The sequence below is a fragment of the Eremothecium gossypii genome, chromosome V, assembly GCF_000091025.4.
Source record: "Eremothecium gossypii ATCC 10895 chromosome V, complete sequence".
Classification (NCBI taxonomy): domain Eukaryota; kingdom Fungi; phylum Ascomycota; class Saccharomycetes; order Saccharomycetales; family Saccharomycetaceae; genus Eremothecium; species Eremothecium gossypii.
Genome location: NC_005786.2, coordinates 1098995 through 1115304, shown reverse-complemented (window position 1 = coordinate 1115304; position 16310 = coordinate 1098995). Strand labels below are relative to the sequence as shown.

Genomic DNA, 16310 nt, shown 5'->3' with positions numbered 1-16310 from the left:
AATACGTATTTTAATGTTCATCAGTTTTTGCTAGACACTTTGCCAGGTGGTGTTGAGTATTACAGGGTAGATGATGCATATCCTCCTTCACAGTCAGTAATATTCCTGTTGGCCGCTTACTGGCGCTGGTCCATACCGATCACATGCCACTTGCATTTCCTATATTTGTTTCAGATTTCTTCAATCACAAGAAAGGCCTTGTTGGCGCAATCGGTAGCGCGTATGACTCTTAATCATAAGGTTACGGGTTCGAGCCCCGTACAGGGCTTTCTTTTTTGTTTTTAGCTCAGCAAACTTTTGCTTAATAGCTTACAGAGAATAAGAATCGTTCTATTGAATGCCTTGGAGTGATCTTTTTATTTATCTATTTTTATACATCCACTACAACTTTGGCTTCTTGCCTTTCCTTTTCAGCTTGGCAACTAGGCCCTTCAAGTCCCCAGCGCTATCCATCGCAGAATCGCTTTGCTCATCGGTCTTTCTCTTCTTCGATGCGCTCTTGCTTGAGCGTTTTCTGCGCTCTTGCAATATCTGTTTCATAGCTGCCGTTTCCTTGAATTCCGGCTGCGAAGGGTCTATCGCAAAATCACGGTCCTCGAAGACTTCTTTAAATCTTGGATCATTTAGGTCGGGCTTAAAGTCGTCCTCTACAATCTTGTCCTTCTTCTGGTATTTGGACTTCTTCCCGCGCTCCTTCTCCGATCTTAAAATGTCGTTCATGTTGAAATGTGCGCTCGAGTTAATCGATTGTGAATTTTCATCGTCTTCCATCATTAGAAGTTCCAACTCTGCCCTCTTGTCGTTCTCAGACTTCTGTTCGCTTTCGGACTTGGATGCATGCTTTTCTTTCTTAGAGCTCTTTTTCTCTTCTTCAGCCTGTTTCTTTAATTCCTTCACTCTCTCCTTTCTCTTCTTCCGTCTTTCTTTCTCCTTCCGCTTCAATTTCTCGAGGATGTTCTCTTCTTCTGCATCTTCTTCCTTAGCTTCGCCACCCTCCAGGCCAGGAGTGAACGTGATTTGGACATCTGCTTCCTCTTCATCAGATTCGTCGGCGAACAGTGGCTTATCTGCAACTTTTACAGAACTTACAAGAGATCTCAGCTTGTTCTTGGCCTCAGAATTATCATCTGCCTCCGATTCTTCAGAATCTGATGCAAGGTAAGCTTTAAAGTCCATATCTTCTATCTCCTTTTGGCTGAATGCTCTTTTGGCCATCTCAACACGGTCAGCCGGAGTCTCGTCCCAAGTAAGCTTCACCTGCGAGTGCTGGAGTGCTGAAGTGCTGAACTGCACAGGCTTATAGTCCTTAGGTACAGACGCACATTCTTCGCGGGGTTCGTCGTCAAAGGTCACGCCCTCTGGCACATAGCGTAGGTCAAACATATTGGCTGTTGACTCGTATTCTGTTCCATCACAGTTCTGGTAGATGGCCTCCGCGGTTGCGACATTGTTGCAGTAGACAACGGCGTAGTAATAACGAAGGCGTTCAAGTTGATAACGACGTAGGGCCTTCGAATCATAGTCCTTCTCTGCATCACCTTGCTCGTATAGGTCTTTTAGACCGATTTCATCGTCGTCATCCTGCTTCGCTTTTTTGTCTTTCTTGCTTTTGAACACTTCCCTTGGGGGACCTTCCACCTCCTCCCGTTGCATGCGTTCCTTACCAAACTCGCTCGGATAGATGGCAACACGTTCAATTTTGCCTCCCTCGGGCACAAAAGAGTTGAATGCCACTAGGAGGTCTGCACACTTCACATGGTCCCAGTCCAAGTTCACGACAGCCAGCACCTTGGAGGGATCCCCGCTCTCCGGCTTCTCCTCCTCTATCTCGACCTCTTCGTCAGATTCCGCGGTTGCATCATCTGAATCAGCCTCGGACTCGCTGCTAGACTCCTCATCCGACGATGACACATAATCTGCAGGGACTTCTCCCCGCGCCCGATCGAGTTTGGCTACACTGCTGTCTTCCTTATCGCTCTCCTCTGCAGCAGACTCTGAAGATTCCTTGGTGAAGTACTTTTCAAAATCTTTCTCCTCCTTTCCAGGTGCCGTACCTATACGACGCCCATACTTGTCGACCTTCGCCTTGCGCTTGTACTCTAGATCCTGTTTGCTGAATCTGTCATCGAGCTTTATTTTCAAGTTCTTCTGCTTTGGAGCACGAAACTTCGGGTCACTTTCAATACGGGCAAACCTCTTGTCGATACTATCCTTTCCGGTACCTTCGTTATTCTTTGCCATCCTCTGTAACTCTGCCCGACTAGCTGTTTCGTAGTACCTTTAAAGGTCTACGATGCGATGAGCTTTAACATGTTGAAAAATTTTGGTTGCCCGGGGTGGTCTGAATTTCTTTTTCATAGCCTAAGTCACTGACCAAATCGGCACGCATCAGCTTCATATGGTGTGTTCAACGGGGTATTTGCCACCCTTGTCGCTACGTATTTGTAGGTGAGTATTGGAGCTTCTGCTAGAATCATAAATCTTGGGTCGTTTGTGCTTCTTGAAATATATCAGTCAGCGGCCAACTATGGGCCAACGTGCGTCATCACATGTCACAGAGACAACAACCAGCAGATGGACATTCACTGATCGCGATGCGTTAATTGCCTTCTTTAATGCTCGAGCACTGCGCCAATTAAGTGCGGTAGAACAATGGGCGTTTCACCAGAACATTGGCAAGAACATCGAACCGACCGAGGAGCTCGACCTGCAAGCGCTAGCCACCCTATATGGGGTCCCCGCTGATGTACCATGGTTCACGGAGGTATTTTATACTTTTGTATGCCGACTCACATCGTTTCCACTTATGAACGACTGCAGTCCACCCACCTACATGGGACTGCTCAAAGTATGTCTGCTTTTTAACAAGAAAAGAGCAGCTAGATACACTGCGCGGAAATCGTACGACGTCGCGAGCCTAGTGCTGGCACTGCTAGCCCCACCGAGAGATGCTTGCGATGAAAATGTGGACCAGTTTGACGGAGACAAATTGATCGACACTCTAGACGGCACATTTATCGCTGAGCTCGAGGTGCCTGCCATTAAGGTCCTGCGTTTATTCACCTTCCTATTGCAGATCCTGCAGTGTTGTGATGGTAGTAATACGACCCTCAGCCCGTCGATGTTTGCAGACTGGGAGCAGTATGAGCAAATTTCACTTTGCCTTTTGCGGAGTCTGGACAGTACCATTGTCTCGCGATCCGATGCGCGCTCCCGCAGTATCACTTATCAGCAGTTCGCAGGCGGACTAAGGAGTGTCTTTCCGAATGTTTTTGATGCTCTGGGGCTCTTTCTGGAGCGCCTGTTCTATGTCAAGCGCGACACGACCAATAAACTTCTATATACTCCGACTAAAGAAACATCCACCATTGTCACGAATCTGCTACTCACACAGTTATCAACATTATATCCTCGCATCAATCTTTTTACTAGCATGCAGCGCCTGTTTGTCGCGGGCGATGCCGGCTTTTCGATGTCAGTATTCCAGGCAAAGGTGTTTAAGTGGATGGCACCAACCATCCTCTTTGTGAGCGGAACAAGAATTCAAGATGATGAGATCGTTTGTACCAAAAACAAAAGATACAAAGCATTCCTTCAAGACTACCCAGCGCTGAAAGATGCCGAACAGCAGCTGGCCCTCTGCGATCGCAAAAAACGCAACCTCATATATGCAATCTTCGTCAGAGACCCATGGAAAATCACAAATAAGGATCTCTTCGGCGATATGGACACCACAATTATCCAATTGGCTCCGCGGCAGAAAATATTCAAGGCTCAAGAAGCCCCAAACATCTATTTTAATGCGGTTGGTGGCGGGATCGGGTTCGGAAGCTCGCAGCCTAGCGTCAAGCCCGCGGGGAAGAGGTACTTTCCTGGCAATGTATCATTTACCGTAGACCCCTCTATGGAGTTCGCTGTCTTCAGAAACGTCGGAGACGGAGGGATGTTTTCACATGGGTCGGCTGTGCCGGCGCCTGCAGAGCAGCCACTGAGCTACGAGCACCGGCTCATGATCAAGGACCTCGAGGTATGGGGCTACGGAGGAGAGGAAGAGTTACAAAAGCAAATACAGCGCTGGCAGTGGGAGGAAGCGGAGGCTACCAAAAGAAAGTATATAAAAACAAACGGCGGAAATGAAGACCGCGCCCTTTTGGAAATGGCAGGGATTGTTGGACACTATCAGAGTGGTGGCTCGGTTTAGCATTCGTGTCTAGGACATAGTTCTACATATATATCCCGGCATCCGTACCGCTCGCACAACTAAGTAAATAACTGAATATTTATTTGTTTGTTTACTTACTTGACTTAGTTTTCTTGAGAAGCTTTTTTTTGATGTGCTTTTTGACTTTAGTCTTCCTTCTTTCCCGCTTGTTTTCCTTGGCTTCAGATTTCCGCAACTTTTTGGCGTCCTTGTCTTCATATTTCTTACCAACTAGCACTTTCGGGCGAAGTTCGTAGTCATCTTTATCGTCGCCAGATTCATCATCAGAACTACTGTCGCTGTCAGTCCCAGACTCGGAGCCATCTTCGTCCTGGCCTTCATCCGCGTCCTCGTCCTCGTCTTCTGCATCATCAGAATCGGACAAATCGTACTGTTCGGATGCCGTGAAAGTGTTCGAGATCTTTGCGTTGTCTTGGGCAATCAGCGATTTCAGTAAATCGAACTTGCCATCTGTAAACCTATCAAAGTCGCGCTCTTCCAAGCCCCCGAGATTCCGCACCAAGTGGAGCGAGCGGAAAACCTGGTCTTCGGCTTCATCCTGGGCTGTCTGTTTGCGCGGCAAGTTGGCGGCCACGTAGCTCCGCAGATCTTCCGCAGAGCGCATGTCGCCTCTGAACTTATCCAGCGTCTCACTTATCACAAACTGGAAGATCACGCGCTCAGGAAATATGTCGATGCCCATCCGTTCAAAGTACATATTGATGTTCTTAATGTCCATTCGTAGGAAGTCGAGGGACATAGGGTGCTCCGGCTGTACAGACTGCGACACATCGATAATGTACAGCTTCGATTGGTGCACAATGCTATTGTATTCACTCAAATCCGCGTGGACCAACTGACATACCTGATACAACAGCCTTATGTAACTCACCATCACATGATAATAGTGGTATATCTCGTCGCGATCTTTGAAGGGATAGTCTTTCAACCGGGGAGATGCAAACCCGTCACCGCGATTAAGGAACTCCATCACGAGGACATTGGACTTGATCTCAACGGGCTGCGGACAAGGGATCACACCGGACTGGTAGATGCGCTTCAGGTTGCGGAATTCCTTTTCGGCCCAAATTTTGATCATCTTGCGAGGGTTGTGGTGTGAGCGAGCGTTCCGAAACCGAAACTCGCCATCCACATATCTCTCCCGATCCTTGAACACCAATATCGATGTCTTATATATCTTCACTGCATACTCGCTCTTCTCTGGAGCCCCCTCAGTGGCCCCAGATAATGCGTGATACACGTTGGCCTCTTTACCGGTGCTCAGGCAGCCGTTGAACTCGCTCAGGACCCCTCTGTTGACCAGCGCGCGGAGGAACCGCATGGTACGTGGGTCCAAAACATTTTCCACTGTTGCACGGTTGGCTTTGTCTTTATTGGTTTTGCCTTTGGTTAACGATAATTCGTCTGTTTTAATTTGATTAGCAAACTTCTCCAAAATGCGGGTGTTGTCATGATCAGTGTCATCACGCAGCTTCAGCTTCCTCAGCTGATCCTCTAGATCCATTACAGTGCAGTCTATTTCCCAACTGTGCCTTGCTGAATCCTTTCAAGCACGAGTAGTTGGCAGCTCATCGCACCGACAAGTCCAAATTTTTCCAGTTACTGCTTCATGACTAGAACTTTGCACCAACGGCCAGAAATGAGAAATATATATAGCAGCCTGCCAACGAAGTCCCATTCAAATATGAATCATCTGCCTAAGGTATGTCTTGTCTGTCTATCCTGATCAACCCTCATTTACTAAGCTGCGAACTGCTTGCAGTCATTCTTTGGGCTTCCTTTGTACATCGGTGTGGAGCTGTCACTTGGAATTGCCATCTTCAATAAGTTCTGTGGGCTATTTGGACTTCTAGCCCTATTCACAGGCCACCCACTCGATATACTACAGTGGCTGTTTTATCTGTGGTCGTTCGTTACGCTATTAGTCTATCTGCATGGGCTGATGCAAATATACCAGCCAAGGCTGGCGGCATACTGTCTAGTGCTGGTGGTGTACTCGACCGATACTATACTGACCTGCCTATACACCCTTTGGTTCACCCGTGGCTGGTTCATCGATGGGGACGTGGGCGTCACAGCAACTGCCAAGGAAGACGACGCTGATGCGACCCAGGGGTCTGTGACTGTAGAGAACGAACCCGTGTCACACCAGAGCGCTTCGAAGAGCTACGAGTACGCCTTTACCATGGCCTTCACGCTTTTTGCTCTTAGCTTGCGCTTTTACTCCAATTTCTTAATTGCATCGTTCGTGCAACGGATGTTCCAGCATAACAAGTTTGCTGCGGGCTGCGATGATGTGGAGCAGGACCTGAAGCATAAATCTGTAGCCTACCGTGCTTACGCTAAGATGCAGAGATGGTGCTACTTCTTATGCAGAAGGTATCTGTGAAGCCGGGAGGCTAAAATTCACACACACCACTGGTGGCAATAAGCTACAGTGCCAAAACGTATAACTTTATAATACTAAAAGTACATTCTGCGCTGTTTCTGATCTACGGTTCGCCATTTAGTGTTGATGCATTATCGGCACTTTTCACGATGGTGATGGCATTTCCCAGTTATGAACATGAACCTCATCGATGGCGCTTGTAAGTGGTTATTCGTCAAGTTCAGGAGCTGATTCGGATGATGCGGTGGGAGATTTGACCAGTGGCCAGGTAGCAACGACCCAGCCTACAGGTCAGCAGCTGGGAGGTTCTATTTTCACGGCTGCGAGCAAAAGACAGTTTGAAGATACTTCGTTTGCGATCCTCACAGATTCTATTAAGAAGAGACACTACTTTACAAAGGCAGAGTTAAAGTTGCGTCGCAAGCAGCGAAAAGGAACAGGGCCATGGGGCGCATGGGAGTCGTCAAATAGTGAGGGCGAAAGTGAATTGGCGGGCGTTATAACGGAGCCGGTTGCATTACAGGGAGATGAGCAGGAGAAAGACTCCGTTGCTGAGGAAAGCTCCACATTCTATGGCCAGGCAAGTGGTGACTATCTAGGGAGGGGAATTTTGCACCCACCAGCAGACGCATCCGTTGATTTTGAGAAGGACCCTCTCTCCTTCCAGTGCTATTTACCAAAACGTATTCTTCATGTCTACGATGGCCACGACAGGGGTACAACAGCGTTAGAGTTTCTGCGGAAAACCGGTCATTTATTTCTTTCAGGTGGCAATGATGGGGTGTTGAAGATATGGGATATGTATCATGAGCGGCTTTTGCTACGGGATTATTGTGGACATCGTAAAGCAATATCGGCCACTAGCTTCTCACATGACAACGTTCAGTTTGCGAGCAGCAGTTACGATAAGACAGTCAAAATATGGGATACCGAAACTGGTGATATAATCAATAGATTATCATTTAAAGCTACTCCAAATTGCATGACTTTTCACCCCCAGAATAAAGAGCAATTGCTGGTGGGGTTTTCCGATTCAAAAATTAGACACTTTGATTTACGCGTAGACAAGAAGGATGGTGTGATACAGATCTATGATCACCACCTAGCAGCAATTAATGCGCTAAGATACTTTCCTGACGGGTCGAAATTCATTTCATCATCGGATGATAAGTCTATACGAATTTGGGAGAACCAAATTAACATTCCTATTAAACAAATTAGTGACACAGACCAATATCCTGCTCCCTGGATCCAGTTGCATCCTGAACACAACCAATTTGCTGCACAGAGCATGGACAACTCTATTTATGTTTATTCAATGAAACCCAAGTATAAACGGCATCCGAGGAAGGCGTTTAGGGGCCATAAGTCTGCCGGGTACAATTCTATGTTTGATATTGCACCCGATGGACGGTATGTGGCAGCCGGCGACACCTCAGGGCGACTATTCATTTGGGATTGGAAAACTACTAAAATACTTCGACAGCTAGAAACAACAAAAGGGGAAACCCTTAAACAGGTTGCATGGAGTCCACAAGAAACAAGTAAAATCATTTGCAGCGGCAAGAGTGGGAAGATATTCCTCTTCGATTAATATACAAATGCTTAATTTATGTTAATATATATAGTAATTTTAACATATATGTTGAAATTTTCGTTTATTCCTTAAGCGTAAAATGATACAGATTTCGTCTTTCTGGCCTGGACTTCTCCAATTGCCTCCACAAAATCCTCGTGCTTGATAACCGACTGCCCGTTCCTCAATGCAATCATACCTGCTTCAACAGAAACTGCTTTCAATTGTGCTCCATTGAATTCGTCAGTAGACCTAGCAAGTTCCTGCCAGTTAATAGAATCATCAGTAGTCATTTTCCTAGAGTGGATTTGCAAGATCTGAGCCCTAGCATCTTCGGTTGGAAGCGGGAACTCTATTTTCCTATCCAAACGACCGGAACGCAGAAGCGCTGGATCAAGGACATCGACTCTATTCGTAGCAGCCAAGACTTTTACCCTATCGTCAGAACCAAAGCCATCTAGTTGGTTTAGCAACTCAAGCATGGTTCTCTGCACCTCTCTATCACCGGACTTCTCCGAGTCAAAACGCTTAGTTCCAATAGCATCCAACTCATCGATGAAGATAATGGTAGGTGCCTTTTCCTTCGCCAAGGCAAAGGCGTCGCGGACCAGCTTCGCACCTTCACCTATGAACATCTGGACCAACTGCGGAGCGGCCAGCTTCAAAAAAGTCGCATTGGTCTGAGCGGCACAGGCTCTTGCCAGAAGCGTCTTGCCGGTACCCGGTGGACCATACATCAGAGCACCTTTCGGTGCCCTAATACCCATATCCTTGAACTTGTCTGCCTGCTTCATGGGTAACACGATTGCTTCGACTAGTTCCTCGATCTGCTTGTCTAGCCCACCAACGTCGGAGTATGTTTCCGTAGGCTTGTCATCCACTTCCATAGCTTTCACTCTAGAGTCAAACTCCGAAGGAAGCGTATCCAAGATCAGGTACGAGTCCTTGTTCACACCCACCAGGTCGTTCGGCTTCAACTGCTTAGGGTCCACTAGCCCAACCATGGGGAGAAAAACGGTTTGTCGCGACGAAGTTTTCACAACCGCAGCGTATCCCTTTGCCGCATTGTCCAGATTGAGGTTCCCCCCTTGCGTGGTAGACTCGTTTGTATCGTCAAGCTCGTCCATGTCCATGATTTCGACCACATTAGCGACCAAATAAGGCAGCTGTTTATTATTCTTGATCTTCTCTTTGTTGTCCTTGATCTTCTCCAACATTACATTGTTTTCGTGCGAGAGACGCTGGAGTTCAGACCGGAATATCCTGATCTCATTGTCCAGCAGCTTGGTCCTGGTTTGTAGTTCAGCAGTGGGAAGCTTTAGGATGTCCTGGTCAATCTCTTGGTCCCCCGGCAGCTGCTGCGATTCTAATTCCTCCAAAGTCGACATGATCCCCTTGCAGAAGCTCTTGTGGTTGCTAAACAGTAATTGCTTCTCTGCAACTGCTATAACTATGCTTGGTAGGCTTGCCATCAGATTTGCCACCCACCTTTATAGCTGCAGGCCTGGCCGGGTAAGACAGAGCTACATCTGGTCATGTGATTATTACTACGTACTAATATACATTCCTGCGATACGTATACGCTACTTGTTGCTCTCGAGCTCCTTTTTCAATTCCTTAGTAAAATCGTCCTCAACTTCTACGTCGTCCCAGTCTTCTTCCCAGAGGCAGGAGTCGCCCTCCTTGTAGGCTTTTAGAGTTTCCGTTGAGGGCCAGGAGTCCACTGGGAAGTCCTCGAATTCATCTTCGTCCTCTAGAGCATGCTTTGTGGGCGTGGCAGGCTTGTCCGACATGTCTGTGTGCACAATGACTAGGGGGTGGTTAGTAGATGTATTGGTGGCAACCGCTCTCTTCAGGGAAGGTTTGCTTCAAATATCACTATATACGAAGATACTGATCTGAAGGCTAAGCAGCAGAAGGAGACGTGCTGATGCCAAGATCGGGTTAAGGGAGACTCGTGGACTCATATTCCGTGGTTTCTTTCTCTCTGGAGATCTGCTTGTAGTTGCCCGTGAAGCTTCTTCAGAACTGCGTGAAAATTTTTTGAAGCTCATCGCATTACCAAGCTAAAACGCAAGAACTCCGCACCACGCTACAGCGACCTCAGCGGTATATAAGTCCCAACTTAACTGTTCTAAGTGCAATTATTAGACACCAGTATCGGTAAGTGGACGACTTTTTTGCCTGGGTTCAGACTTGTTAGCTAAGAGGAGAACTGCTGTCCGACATGAAAGAGGTGGTAGTTGACATCCTGCCAAAGCGGATCAGCGGCCTTGAGTTCTCGGCCCTGAGCGCATCTGACATTGTGGCGCAGTCTGAGGTTGAGATCTTTACTCGTGATCTATTTGATTTGGAGGATGGGCGCGCTCCTAAGAAAGGTGGAGCGCTCGATTCCCGTATGGGTGTGTCCTCATCACAGGCAGAATGTTCAACCTGTCATGGCACACTGGCATCTTGCCACGGTCACTTTGGACATATAAAGCTGGCCCTACCAGTGTTCCATGTTGGTTATTTCAAAGCTACCATCCAGATTCTCCAAAGCATTTGCAAGAACTGTGCGAAACTGCTTCTGAATGAGGAGGACAAGCGTCAGTTTCTGTCTGAACTCCGGAGACCTGGGATTGATAACCTGCGGCGTATGGCCACTCTGAAGAAGGTCCTGGACCAGTGCAAGAAGCAGCGTAGGTGTCTTCACTGTGGGATGTTGAATGGTGTAGTAAAGAAGGCTGCAGCAGGTTCGGGCTCTGCAGCTCTGAAAATCATTCACGATACCTTCAGGTGGGTTGGAAAGAAGTCTGCGCCAGAGAAGGATAAGTGGATCGGTGACTGGAACCAAGTGCTGCAACATAGTCCTGAACTAGAGCGGTATATGAAGAGAACGATGGAAAACCTGAACCCATTGAAAACTTTAAACCTATTCAAGCAGATAAGCCCACAGGACTGCGAGCTATTGGGAATAGATTCCACAGTAAAGGCAGGAAGACCCGAAACATATATCTGGAGATACTTGCCTGCACCTCCTGTTTGTATTCGTCCTTCTGTGATGATGCAAGACTCTCCAGCCTCCAACGAAGATGATTTGACTGTTAAGCTTACAGAAATTGTGTGGACATCGTCTTTGATCAAGGCGGGTCTCGAAAAGGGTATTTCCATTAACAATATGATGGAACAGTGGGACTATCTACAGATGGCAGTTGCTATGTATATCAACTCGGATTCTGTCAATCCTGCTTTGATGCCGGGTGGCAATGGAGGGGGAAAGACGAAGCCTATACGTGGTTTTTGCCAAAGACTGAAGGGTAAGCAGGGTCGGTTCAGAGGTAATCTATCTGGTAAGCGTGTCGATTTCTCTGGTAGAACAGTTATCTCCCCTGATCCAAATCTGTCCATTGATGAAGTTGCAGTGCCAGACCGTGTCGCGAAAGTTCTCACCTTTCCAGAGAAAGTCACTCGGTATAACAAGCACAAACTTCAACAGCTTATTGTCAATGGTGCGAACGTACATCCTGGTGCCAACTATCTTTTAAAAAAGAATGAGGAAGCGCGTAGAAACTTACGTTATGGTGATCGCATAAAGTTAGCGAAGAATTTACAGATTGGGGATGTTGTGGAGAGACATCTGGAGGATGGAGATGTTGTTTTGTTCAACAGACAGCCTTCCCTACACAGATTGTCGATTCTTTCACATTATGCTAAGATTCGGCCATGGAGAACCTTCAGGCTAAACGAATGTGTCTGTACGCCCTACAACGCCGATTTTGATGGTGACGAAATGAACTTGCATGTTCCTCAAACGGAAGAGGCTCGCGCCGAAGCAATCAACCTTATGGGTGTCAAAAACAATTTATTGACTCCGAAATCCGGTGAACCGATCATTGCAGCTACCCAGGATTTCATCACTGGATCATATTTGATTTCTCACAAAGACTCCTTCTTCGACCGCGCAACTTTTGTCCAAATGCTTTCTATGATGTCTGACGGCAACCTGCAGTTTGACATACCGCCGCCTGCAATTATGCGACCACACTACTTATGGACTGGAAAACAGCTCTTCTCTCTATTGATAAAACCGAACAAGAAATCTCCCGTTATTATTAATTTGGATGCAAAGAATAAGGTTTATATTGCGCCTAAGAATAAGGCCTATCCAAATGAGATGTCTGCTAATGATGGTTATGTAGTTATCAGAGGCTCTAATATTCTGTCTGGTGTCATGGATAAGTCTGTGCTTGGTGATGGTAAGAAACATTCCGTATTCTATACTATTCTGAGAGATTTCGGGCCACAAGAAGCAACGCAGGCTATGAATAGGATGGCAAAGCTTTGTGCGCGCTATCTGGGAAATAGAGGCTTTTCTATTGGCATTAGTGATGTTACACCAGGAGTGGAATTAAAGGCTACCAAAGAGGAGATGGTAGAAATTGCATACGCGAAATGTGACGAATTGATCGATTTATACAAGCGTGGAAAGTTAGAAACGCAACCAGGTTGTAACGAAGAACAAACGTTGGAGGCCAAGATCGGTGGGTTACTATCTAAAGTCAGAGAAGAGGTCGGTGATGTGTGTATCAGAGAGCTGGATAATTTAAATGCACCCCTAATCATGGCAACCTGTGGTTCTAAGGGTTCGAACTTGAACGTGTCCCAGATGGTGGCAGTTGTCGGTCAGCAAATTATCTCTGGTAACCGTGTGCCCGACGGGTTTCAAGATCGTTCTTTACCTCATTTCCCAAAGAACTCCAAGACCCCTCAATCCAAAGGTTTTGTTCGGAATTCTTTCTTCTCTGGATTATCTCCCCCAGAGTTCTTATTTCATGCTATTTCTGGGCGTGAAGGTCTGGTTGACACGGCTGTCAAGACTGCTGAAACGGGTTATATGTCGCGTAGATTGATGAAATCTTTAGAGGATTTGTCGTGCCAGTATGACAACACAGTTCGTACATCTTCGAATGGGATTGTCCAATTTACTTATGGTGGGGATGGTCTAGATCCCTTGAATATGGAGGGAAACGCGAAACCTGTGAACTTCAATAGATCATGGGACCATGCCAACAATATAACATACAATCATGATGATAAGGGCATGCTTCCATATCAGATCCTAGAGGAGACCAATGCTATATTGCATCCATTGGAACAACAACTGAGTAGGTACGATAATGTGGGTAACCCATTGGCTCCGGGGTTAGAAAATGAAGAGCTTTATATTGACCAGCATGACGCAGAGCGGGAATTTTATCAATCACTAAGAACCTATATGTCTGAAAAGGCTAGAAAGTTGGCGGATATTAGGAAATCGAGAGGGTTAAAGGAATTATACCATGCTCCGGCTCTTGAACTGCAGCTAATGGATTTAGATGCATCTTGTCCAGAGGTGGATGTGAAATCTGTCAACCAACTCTGTAAGATAAGTTCAAAACTCGTTCGGACATTTTTGGATATTGCAATTTCTAAATACCGCAAGGCTAAGGTTGAACCTGGGACTGCTGTTGGTGCTATTGGCGCTCACTCTATCGGTGAACCTGGTACTCAGATGACCTTGAAGACTTTCCATTTTGCTGGTGTCGCTTCTATGAATGTCACACTGGGTGTTCCGCGTATCAAGGAAATTATCAATGCGTCGAAGGTTATCTCCACGCCGATTATCAATGCAACCCTAGTTAATGATGACGATGAAAGAGCAGCTCGTGTTGTCAAGGGCAGAGTTGAAAAGACCTTACTATCTGATGTTATTTTCTACATTCAGGATGTTTACAGAGACAATATGTCTTTCTTACAGGTGAAAGTGGATTTAGCGACAATCGAAAAACTACAGTTAGAGTTAACAGTCGAAGATATTGCCATTGCGATCACCAGTGCTCCAAAGCTAAAAATTTCAACTGGTGACGTTTCGATCGTTGGTCGGAACAAGATTAATATAAATGTCTGCAATGATCTTGATAAGGCGAAATCTATTTCCACTCTTGCTTCTGAACCACATGAAAACGATGTTTTCTTCAAAATGCAACATTTGCGCCGTGCACTCCCAGGAATTGTTGTCAAAGGTTTGCCTGATATTTCGAGAGCTGTTATTAATATTCGGGATGATGGGAAGCGAGAATTATTAGTTGAGGGCTATGGTCTAAGAGATGTCATGACTACTGATGGTGTGGTCGGTTATAAAACGAAAACTAACCACTTCCTTGAAGTCTATGATGTCCTAGGTATTGAAGCGGCGAGAACGAGTATTATTGATGAAATTGACTATACCATGAGTAACCACGGTATGAGTGTTGACCCTCGTCACATCCAACTGTTGGGTGACGTTATGACATACAAAGGTGAGGTGTTGGGTATTACTCGGTTCGGTCTGTCGAAAATGAGAGATTCTGTCTTGCAGCTGGCGTCCTTTGAGAAAACTACAGATCACTTGTTTGATGCTGCTTTCTATATGAAGAAGGATGCAGTTGAGGGTGTATCGGAGTGTATCATTTTAGGCCAGACTATGACTATAGGAACGGGTTCTTTTAAGGTTGTCAAAGGTACTAATATTTCTCCAGACGACTTAAAACCAAAACCGACATTGTTTGAAAACCTATGCAGCTTGAACACGCTAAAGGTAAACTAAAATTATATTATATATCTACTAATTATTATCCTAAAACGAATATCATGTACATTTAACAAGCATAGAAACCCATTATTGAATATCCGACCGGTCAGCTTGGTGATAGCGGAAGTTGTACCGTTACTTCACTACCACCTCTATGATATCACCATCTTCTATGTCTATATTGCATATCGTGTCATCTAAATCAATTTCTTCGTGATCAAACATCAGAGAAAGCTGTACGGTTGGAGGTAGCTCCTTCGCAACCCTATAGTGTTCAGCAACCTTTAAAAGTGTCGTCGTAGGACGTACATGAATAAATACCTTTTTGTTATCGGATCCGAGTAGTACAATCTTGAGCAGTTGGCTACTCTCATCTGCCGGTGTTCCCTCCCTAACCGCAAGTTCCGTTTCATTTAGTGATCGAGCATTTACCAGCGCCTTTTCGTACTCGTTAACCAGGAAGTCATCGTTGTCGTCCTCTATATCGTCCATAACTTCCAAAAAGCTAGAGTTCGAAAGCATGCGGACTCGCTCCTCAAACTTCCTTTTCCACTCCTGCTCAAAGGCCGTGGCTTCATCGACAGGAACTATGTAGACCTCAATATCTGTCGCGGAAGCGTTATATGGCTCTTCGATATTGAACGAATCGCACGTCATAAACTTAAACACCTCGACACCCTCTCTGTATATCTTCACCTGATCCGCTTGGTACTTCGGCTTCAGCGATTTCCTGATGTTATGCTGCTTCGAAAACGCAGCGAGCGCGATAGCGAGAAAAGTCGCAAACTGCTTCTGGCCCGTGACCTTGACGTTTACCCTGCGGTTCCGCGAGCCCTCAATCCTCGAAATAAACCCCACGTTATATACTCGCGCATCTGTGTCCCGGCCGCCTTTCCCAGTGGCTGTTTCCCCGCCGCCAGGACCGGCAGACAGCTCGATGTCCCGCTCCATCTCCGCCAGAAAGCGGTTCGCCTCGCTCTCCGGTTGCTGCTCATCCGTGCGTTTCCGTTTCGCCGGCCTCACTGGACTCAGCGACCTGCCAGAAGACGAGTCCGACGGCGACGATGACCCTAGACTCGAACTGCGGCTGCTCTCACTCGCTCCCCGCCGCCACGAGCTCCGCCCACGCTTCGTGGCCAGCGTGTCGCCCTTGGCCTCTGATTCCGTACCACTTCCAGACTCTTTGTTTCTGTCGCGGAGCGCCTTGGACTCGCCGGCTCTGGGCTTGGGGCCCTTGCCGTACAATTGGCTTGGCAGAGCAATATCGGTGCTACCGAACTCGTCAGCTTCATCGTGTAGCGGGGAGATGTCATTGCAGAAGAAATCGTCTATATCATCGTACTCATTAAACTCACCCATTAAGACAGCCTACCTCTGTGACCACTAATCAATATCCCCAGCTGCGGTCTTGTGTCGAAGATGAGATCCGTACGTAGAGGGCTTCTCGGTGTACATCCATAATAATGTACGTTTACAGTGATTAGCGAACACGCTCAGCTAAGCGACCGTTACGATGAAGGGCAACGCCCAG

The 16310-nt window shown here is 46.7% G+C and overlaps 9 protein-coding genes and 1 non-coding gene across 10 annotated transcripts; 5 read left to right on the top strand and 5 right to left on the bottom strand.

The window, feature by feature from the left end:
• The first annotated feature begins 195 nt into the window (after positions 1 to 195).
• On the top strand, positions 196 to 268 carry AGOS_t0120. The gene has a single exon. It is a non-coding gene; the product is annotated as a tRNA-Lys (tRNA).
• A 113-nt stretch (positions 269 to 381) lies between these two features.
• On the bottom strand, positions 382 to 2241 carry ESF1 (pre-rRNA-processing protein ESF1; the record flags this gene model as incomplete). The annotated part of the gene is made up of 1 exon (NM_210470.2): positions 382 to 2241. One exon carries the CDS (start codon positions 2239 to 2241, stop codon positions 382 to 384), a length of 1860 nt encoding a protein of 619 aa, NP_985116.2.
• A 286-nt stretch (positions 2242 to 2527) lies between these two features.
• RTC5 (Rtc5p) lies at positions 2528 to 4201 on the top strand (the record flags this gene model as incomplete). The annotated part of the gene is made up of 1 exon (NM_210469.2): positions 2528 to 4201. One exon carries the CDS (start codon positions 2528 to 2530, stop codon positions 4199 to 4201), a length of 1674 nt encoding a protein of 557 aa, NP_985115.2.
• A 91-nt stretch (positions 4202 to 4292) lies between these two features.
• RIO1 (protein kinase RIO1) lies at positions 4293 to 5726 on the bottom strand (the record flags this gene model as incomplete). The annotated part of the gene is made up of 1 exon (NM_210468.1): positions 4293 to 5726. One exon carries the CDS (start codon positions 5724 to 5726, stop codon positions 4293 to 4295), a length of 1434 nt encoding a protein of 477 aa, NP_985114.1.
• Positions 5727 to 5831: 105 nt separating this feature from the next.
• Positions 5832 to 6611, top strand: KEI1 (Kei1p; the record flags this gene model as incomplete). Its single annotated transcript, NM_210467.1, has 2 exons — positions 5832 to 5924; positions 5985 to 6611. 2 exons carry the CDS (start codon positions 5832 to 5834, stop codon positions 6609 to 6611), a joined length of 720 nt encoding a protein of 239 aa, NP_985113.1.
• Positions 6612 to 6801: 190 nt separating this feature from the next.
• CDC40 (Cdc40p) lies at positions 6802 to 8205 on the top strand (the record flags this gene model as incomplete). Its single annotated transcript, NM_210466.1, has 1 exon — positions 6802 to 8205. The coding sequence occupies one exon, from the start codon at positions 6802 to 6804 to the stop codon at positions 8203 to 8205; it is 1404 nt and encodes a 467-aa protein (NP_985112.1).
• A 71-nt stretch (positions 8206 to 8276) lies between these two features.
• On the bottom strand, positions 8277 to 9659 carry RPT5 (proteasome regulatory particle base subunit RPT5; the record flags this gene model as incomplete). The annotated part of the gene is made up of 1 exon (NM_210465.2): positions 8277 to 9659. One exon carries the CDS (start codon positions 9657 to 9659, stop codon positions 8277 to 8279), a length of 1383 nt encoding a protein of 460 aa, NP_985111.2.
• A 111-nt stretch (positions 9660 to 9770) lies between these two features.
• On the bottom strand, positions 9771 to 10083 carry SEM1 (proteasome regulatory particle lid subunit SEM1; the record flags this gene model as incomplete). Its single annotated transcript, NM_210464.2, has 2 exons — positions 9771 to 9997; positions 10074 to 10083. One exon carries the CDS (start codon positions 9978 to 9980, stop codon positions 9771 to 9773), a length of 210 nt encoding a protein of 69 aa, NP_985110.1.
• A 331-nt stretch (positions 10084 to 10414) lies between these two features.
• On the top strand, positions 10415 to 14794 carry RPO31 (DNA-directed RNA polymerase III core subunit RPO31; the record flags this gene model as incomplete). The annotated part of the gene is made up of 1 exon (NM_210463.2): positions 10415 to 14794. The coding sequence occupies one exon, from the start codon at positions 10415 to 10417 to the stop codon at positions 14792 to 14794; it is 4380 nt and encodes a 1459-aa protein (NP_985109.2).
• Positions 14795 to 14914: 120 nt separating this feature from the next.
• On the bottom strand, positions 14915 to 16138 carry ESC2 (Esc2p; the record flags this gene model as incomplete). The annotated part of the gene is made up of 1 exon (NM_210462.1): positions 14915 to 16138. One exon carries the CDS (start codon positions 16136 to 16138, stop codon positions 14915 to 14917), a length of 1224 nt encoding a protein of 407 aa, NP_985108.1.
• Between the last annotated feature and the right edge of the window lie 172 nt (positions 16139 to 16310).